The 7,596-nt window shown below is 52.0% G+C and overlaps 1 protein-coding gene across 2 annotated transcripts; it reads right to left on the reverse strand.

Moving 5' to 3' along the window:
• Window positions 1–245: 245 nt before the first annotated feature.
• LOC113256785 (C-C chemokine receptor type 1-like) lies at window positions 246–6,814 on the reverse strand. 2 transcript variants are annotated; one of them, XM_026500654.4, is made up of 3 exons: window positions 6,422–6,814; window positions 5,851–5,942; window positions 246–2,794 (listed from the first exon to the last, which is right to left on the reverse strand). In XM_026500654.4, the coding sequence occupies exon 3, from the start codon at window positions 2,727–2,729 to the stop codon at window positions 1,662–1,664; it is 1,068 nt and encodes a 355-aa protein (XP_026356439.3). In that variant the 5' UTR covers window positions 2,730–2,794; window positions 5,851–5,942; window positions 6,422–6,814; the 3' UTR covers window positions 246–1,661. The 2 variants fall into 2 exon arrangements, with proteins under 2 accessions (XP_026356439.3, XP_026356438.3); XM_026500653.4 differs by lacking the exon at window positions 5,851–5,942.
• Between the last annotated feature and the right edge of the window lie 782 nt (window positions 6,815–7,596).

Raw genomic sequence — 7,596 nt, forward strand, 5'->3', positions numbered from 1 at the left:
CTTCTGGCTGATGGATTCCTTCCTCCCCTTTGCTGCCCAGCGCCATGGGCTCCCGCACAGCCCCATCCATTCCGCCTGGGGTCTCCCGGCGTCCCTATGTCTGTGTGCCTCCCACGGCTCAGAGAACTCAGAGAAGTCGACACTGGTCACCGCTGGATTGAATTGCTTTGTGCAAGCAATAATGGGGAAATGGGTGGAATAAATTAAGTTGTAGCCCTGTTGTGGAATTCAGCGCAGCCTTCGGAAACAGTGCTTTAATATGTTTATTCACCTGGGAAAGTGACCCCAACATATCGCTACTTAAAAATAAAAGCAACAAGAGTACAGTTGAAGTCTGTCTTTGTCATCATTGTAAATACAGGAGAAAACAAACCCCAAACTACAAGAGAATACATAGAAGAGTGCTCAGTCATTGTCTTTGGGTAGTGAGAATTGGGTGCATTGGGTGTTTTCTTTTTCCCTTTGAGTTTTTAAGCTGTTTTTTTTGTTTGTTTGTTATTGGGAAAATTATTTTTAAAGAAATACATATCCTAGGGAAAAGGGAAGAAAGACGTGATGACCGGGAAGTCCCTGGTGAGAGACCAAGTGTTAAGGACATCTAGGGGAAATATGTTTCTTTGAGTTAAGGGTCCTCTCAACCTCCTACATGAAGGTAGGTGAGTCTCCACCTTACCCTCCGCCCTCTCGGCCTCAGACACACACGGTCATTTTTTCTGCAGATGGGTCCAAGGCAACAGTCAGAACTCTGATCGGTAAAACCAGAAGGCTTGGGTGGGGAAGCAGAGCAGGGAAATCGACACTGTCTCCTTTTGCCTGATATTAATTTCTGCAATAAAGCCATCAGAATGTACTCCCACCCCATCCAACTTACAAGGAAGGGAGATTCTGGAAAATATTCATTCAGAAAGAAGAAACTGATAAATGGGAATAATGACTCCCTCCCCTCCGCGGCTATTTCAAGAATCAAACGTGTTATGCCTGCGATCCGTGTCTAGTCTACCGCCTGAATTGTTTGATTTTTGCAAATATAGAAATTCTCGCCAAGGGCTTTCTCCCTTCCACTGCCAAAGGCAGTTCCCCAATCCTATTTCCCACTAAGGCTCCAGTTGTTCCATCACAGAGTTTTCCATTCCTCAGGGTTTCCAAGAGCCTAAACCCTGCAGTGGGGGGTGGGGTGGGGGAGGTGAGGGTGGGAGGAGGCTGTGGGCTCCGGATCGGCTCCCCACTCATAGTGGAGTCAGCAGGAAACCACTACCAAGTTCACTGGTGGTGGGGGGAGGGGGGGCGAGGGGCAGGGGCAAGGACGGGAGGTGGGGGGCTCTGTGGCTCTGTTTACAAATGTTAATGCTCACGAATCTGAAATCCTGTTTGGGCCCAAGCTCTTCCCTGGCACCCTCCGTCCTAGTCTTCTCGAATGTCCTATTCCGCTCATTCACCACCTTTCTACCAGGGAGGCAGAAAGCCCTCTTGGAGAGGACCCAGTGGCCCCGGAGTTGATTTAGTCTAGATCACCTTTAAACTGACTGACCCCCACACGGCTGCAATTCCGTACTGTGCCAGGTGTCCGAACCTGGTGGGGAGACCCAACCTGCCTCGGCTTGGGTCAGTGTGCCCAGTGGGTCACCCTTGCTGGGTCCCGGATCGGCCTCCAGCGGCCCGAGTCAGAACCCAGCGGAGAGTTCGTGCTCCGCCGTGGAGGGGGACATGGAGCTGGTCCTCTCGAGCCTGTCGGTGGAGAGGAAGGGGAGCCCTTTCACCAGGCGCACAGACAGTAGCCGGCGGAACAGCTGGCGTAGGTACCTGCGGAACCGCTCCCCGACGAAGGCGTAGATGACGGGGTTGACGCAGCAGTGTGTGTAGGCGATCACCTCCGTCACCTGCATGGCCAGGTCCAGCTGCTTGCTCTGCCTGCACTCATCGGTGAAAAGTCTGTCTTGGAAAGCAGAGACCAACACGGCCAGGTTGTAGGGGGTCCAGAAGAGAAAGAAGACGATCATGATGACGAAGATCAGACGGACGGCTTTGGCCTTCTTCTCGTTGGGTCGTTTGAGCAGGATCCGTATAATCTCTGTGTAGGAGATGATCATGACCAACAGAGGCAAAACCAGCCCCAACATGTTCAGTTTCAGAGCCTGGAACTGTTTCCAGCCTTTGAGGTTCCCATGAGGGAAGTGGAGGCTGCAGGTGGTATGGGAGAACTCCCGCTGGATCTTGGAAAAGTAGAAGCCTGGGATGGAGGCCAAGATGGCCAGGCCCCAGGCGCCAGCGCTGGAGATGATACCGAAGAAGACAGTCCGGACCTGCAGGGCAAACACGGCATGGACGATGGCCAGGTACCTGTCGATGGTCAGCAGGATGATAAAAAAGATCTCACTGTACAAGCCCGTGTAATAAAGCCCCGAGAGCAACTTACAGGTGCCGTCACTGAAAACCCAGTCATCCTTGAGCTTGTAGTCGATCCAGAAGGGCAGCGTGAAGAGGAAGAGCAGGTCCGAGATGGCCAGGTTCAGGAGGTAAATGCTGGTCATGCTCTTGAGCCTCTTGTATTGCATGAGGACCAGGAGGACCAGGATGTTGCCGACCACGCCAATGATGAACACCAGGGAGTACAAGGGGGGCAGCAGCTGGGCTCCAAAGGCCCTCACCTCTCCCTTCTGGCACGGGGTTATGCCCTCATAGTCATATTCTGTCGTCACATCATAGTCATTTGTGGGGGCTGAGGTTTGCATCCTGGCTTCTTGCACGAGTTGAGGAAAATGGGTTCTGTGTTTACTTTGCCGGGGGAGGCAGTGGGCTGTGGGCGACAAAAAAGGACCGGTGATTATAGGTCTTCAACCACCTGACAACTGTTTACCGAGTACTGACTGTGTACCAGGCCCTGGGATGCAACCTTGAGCAAGGGGGATCCAGGTCCTCTGTGCCCTCGTGGAGCCCGGAGTCTAACAGAGGGCGTAGGCAGTAAACAAATGAGCCCGCCCATTGTTAAGTCAATTACGTTGGCACGAAGCGTCGTGAAGGAGAATTCCACGGGTTGCACAGCACAGTGCTCCGAACCAGTGCTGCCCACGGTCTTGGCATTGGACTTGGTGCTAGACAACTCCCCCCGCCCCCAAAGGGGGTGCCACTGTTGTTCCCCAGTTTAGAGGTGATGATGCGGGAGTTCGAAGTGGGAAGGACACAAATCTATGTGAATGAGAGCTGGACTTGCTTTTCACGTACGTGCCCGCCTCCAATCACGGAGCAATGAGTATGCATTGTGGGGTCCCCAGAAGGAAGCTGAGAGTCTAAAACTTACACATAGATCTTCGTGGCCATAGGAGCCAAAAGGATTCTTGGCCAGGGATGACGTAGTATGGTGGGGGCACATGAAAATGTGTGATTTTTTTTTTTTTTTTTTTAGGGGATGCTACTGTCTGGTCATTCAGTATGCAGGACCAAGGATGTCCTGTAATGCAAAAATTGTCCTACCCCAAAGGCACATAGTGCTGTCACAGGGAAATTCTAGAAGGCCAGCCCCACCCCTTCGTAGATGAGGACCCTGACGGCACCGGCGTGGGTCAGCTTGGCTCACGCCGTACAGCCCTGATGCGGCACAAGTGGGTCCACAGCTCACTCAGTAGGCCCCCCGTGAGGGCCGTGCGGAGGATTCAGAGGCCAGTACAGTCTGGGAGGAGTGGGGTGACCTGATGGGAAGATGAGGGGATCAGAGGGCTGGGGAAGAGCTCAGAACAGCCTCGAACCATGAGGTGTCATGCAGCAACCGGGAGGTAGCTGGAGTTCTGCTGAGATATGCTCTGAGATATTTTTACCCAGGGTTGCCTTGAAACAAAGAAAAACAAAAAACAACCACTAGATAGCTTGCCTTCGCAGGACTTCCCCAGCCCCCAATTTTCAGCACTCCTTTTCAATCCTTTCCACTTACTACAGACACCTCCCCAAAGGGAGCATGGGCTTTCGGGTAACCTACCAGCGGTGTGACTTTGGATGAGTTAATCTACCTCTCTGAGCCTCAGTTCCTCATCTGTAATGTGAGAAAGTAACACCTTGCAGGGCTACTGTAATGTATGAGAAAAGCCACCCCCTAGTACCCACTGGGCCCTCAGTAAATATTGGGGCTCCTCCTTCCCTACACTGACCCTTCTCTGAGGCCCGTCCCCGGCTCCTATCCTATTCTGGCTGATGTACCCTGCTCCCTCAAGTCCCCCCACGCCGTACAGCCCTGATGCGGCACAAGTGGGTCCTCTCTGTGGTTAATCTGGAAAATGAATTCTGCTTGACAGTGGTGGACCGGGACAGTCCCATCCATGAGAACTGCACTTTGAAATTTTTAGTAGGTTGCCACCAGCCTGAAAAGTAGCCAGTACCTACATCATAATTCCCACCCTGAATCTCGAGTCTCTAGCACTCTTCCTTCTAAATTTCTTTTTTTTTTTTTAAGATTTTATTTATTTATTTGACAGAGGGAGACAGCCAGCGAGAGAGGGAACACAGGCAGGGGGAGTGGGAGAGGAAGAAGCAGGCTTCCAGTGGAGGAGCCTGACGTGGGGCTCGATCCCAGAACGCCGGGATCACGCCCTGAGCCGAAGGCAGACGCTTAACGACTGAGCCACCCATGTGCCCCTCTTCCTTCTAAATTTCTTAATGAATGTTTCCTTCCTACAAAATTCACATTTCCGCGGTGGCCATTGGAAAATAAGGCACATGGGGTGGGGGGGACAGTGTCGTACACTCTGGCTGGGGGACTGTCATTTCCAGTCAAATCCATCCCTATGGCTGACTCCTCCAGCTCTGGACTTGCCTCTACCCGACCAGCCCTCCTTCTGGAGAAACCCAGGCTGGCAGTCACTTAACCAAGCTGTGTGGACAATTTCTGATTTCTACTGTTGTTGCCGGATACGGACAGGTCGGCTGGGCAGACAGCACTTTTGGGCGGGCTGGCAGGTTTATGGAAGAAGCTCCGAGCAGCTTGGAAACACAAAGAGCACCTGATGCAAGACTGCGCCCAGGAGTCCAGTTTCTGGGGAATTTTGGCAAAGGTGAAGGCAAAATGAGTCAGTGTTGCTCATGCCATTTGAACAGAGAATCACCTTCAGCAGCCCCCTCCCCCCATCCACCTCCAACTGCATTTGCTGTTTTCCCAACCTGCCAGGCACCGCGCAACAATGCTGGGAGAGAGATGGCCTGGCGTGGGGCCGTGGAGGGAGACAGAAGGACCCTGTGTCCACCTAGCCCCTCTGGGGTCTGCGGCAAAGTCTGCCCCAAGGCCATTGCGCAGCAGTCAGCTGGATCCTCTAGCCTGGGAGTTGGTGAAGTTTTTGAGCAGAGAAAGGGCAGTCTGCAGTGGTAACACACCCGAGCCTGGTGGTGTGCAGGGGCTGGCTTATCCTGGTTCATAAAAACCAATCGTGTGCATCTCTCCCCAATTCTGCATCGGGGGCTTGGTAGCTTGAAATCAACCAGGGTGAGGATATACACACCACAGAAATCCACAAACACTAGAAATCAGGGCTCCCCCCCACCCCCGGGAGAGCCAATTGTTAAACATTTAGGGGCTCTGCACTCCCCACAGTCTGCATAGCCTAGAGCTGTCCTTCTAGTCGGAGTGGGGACTCAAGGGTCAGGGAGTGGTACACAGCCTGGTGAAAACCTGTGCAAACTTCGGAGAGTTTCTAACTCTGAAACTCTGGGCAACTCCGGAGTTTATGGAGGAATAGTTGAAATAGTTACCTCCAAGTAGCCCCCAGGCCCCTCTCTCTTCAGAACAAATTCTGACCTGCCTCTTCGTTAGTAGAATAGAATGGATGAATCTCAAGAGGACATGTCCCTGCCTCTGGGAGGGTAAAATCCTACCTCCTCCAAAGACAAATCAGCAGTCCTGATTGTGAGGCTCCTTGGTTCTAGTCTTCTCAAGAAACTGGTCCAGTATCAAATCATCCTGGCATCTGCAATGTGTTTCTAATTAATATTTCCCTTTTGCTACAATTTCTTCATTCACCGTGTTTGGTTTTTGTTTACACAGGGCAGTTTGGCAAGTGATTTCCTCTCGAATGGTTTTTCACAGAGATCCTCTTGTTTCCTCACTGACTTTAGAAAGGCTGATTTTCTCCATCAGTCACCAACAACCAATCATTCAGGAAAGCTTTCCTTTTTTAGCAAAAAACCCCATTTTACATCTGAGCACCCAGTCTTAGAAATTCACCCCTTGTCAGTATTGCTATATAATTAATTGTCTTATAGATGTATCAATGGGCTACTTAAGCATTTGCTTGGCGCTCGAAGAACTCCTCACCTTTGAGGAGACAGGACAGGTAAAGAATGTCCCGCAACACGAGGACCACAGTCCCACCTGGTTGCATGCATGTCTGCGAGCCACATTGCCCTCACTGTAACTGACAAGACAGAAAAGACAAGTGCCACTTACACTGGTCCCTAGGGATTTGGTCCACGAAGTCTTTGTTTCTGGAGCTTTTAGAATCTTTATGAAGTCAAGGTTCAACGTCCTGATCGAGCAGGAAGTCCTCAGCTTCCTGTGTGATGATTGAGGACTCCAGGGTTCACAGTCTTTCAGAATGACAAGAAAGGGACAAAGTTCTTCTTTTTGTATCTGGTTGGGTGTCCGCGAGTGGCCACGGACACCCGCCAGTGGCTGTTCCTCGAGGCTGGGTTTGCTCGAAGGATTTTCTCCGCTCACTCAGCTGTGCTTCTCCCTGGGGAGCTCTGCCTTAAGGGGACTGGGTTGGGTGGGGTTGGGTGGAGTTGAGCGGGGGAGAGGTGGTATGAGGCGTTTCCAGAATTTGTGAAGCAATCGAAGGCTGAGATTATGCGTGTGTGTTGAGGGTTGAGGGAGGGCGGGGCATGGAGGGCTCGTGGTCAGTGAGTAGCCTTTTTTTCTTAAAGCTTGCAAATGGAAGGGTTTAAACCAGAACCCAGGATCCTGTTCCTCAAAATGAGCTGGCCGATAGCCCAAGAGAGGTGGCCGTTTCTCTTTGGCGCCCCCTAGGTCCTTCACCTCTGACTGTTTGCTGTCCCTCTCTGCACCCCATTCTCTGCTGCACCAAACCCCACTAACCAGTTTCACCTCAAGGACCCTCCAGCCCGGAGGGAGCCCAGGTGTCTAGGTTGGGTTTCGGCCATTCCTTTCTGATCCCAGCTTCCTGTTTCATGAGATGGTCCAACCAGGGGCCATGGCCAAATCCCAGCTCTGTCCTGGAGACAAGGGCAGGGAACTACGCCTCGATAAATCTTGGCTCCCCCTGCATCAAATGAGAATGCAGGATCATAGCAGGACGCCCAAGGTCAGCTTGTAGGTGAAGAGTGTCACAGAGCGCCTGGCCCCAGGGAAGGTGTCTGATGAAGGATGCTTCCTGGATTCTCCCCACGGCGGCCAGCACCTGCTCTACGGCTGTGCTTGCGTCCCCCTCGTGTTCCACTCCTTTCCCTAACATGGGACCCTGCTAGCCCTCTTCACAGATAGTGCAAAGCCCTGTTTCAGAAAGGAATGTCCATGTGCTTTGAAAATGTCACTTGTCCCTTCAAGGCTGTTTCCTCATCCATAAAATGAAGCCTTTAGACAAGGTCTTCAAAGGCACATTCCAT

The sequence above is a fragment of the Ursus arctos genome, unplaced genomic scaffold, assembly GCF_023065955.2.
Source record: "Ursus arctos isolate Adak ecotype North America unplaced genomic scaffold, UrsArc2.0 scaffold_14, whole genome shotgun sequence".
Classification (NCBI taxonomy): domain Eukaryota; kingdom Metazoa; phylum Chordata; class Mammalia; order Carnivora; family Ursidae; genus Ursus; species Ursus arctos.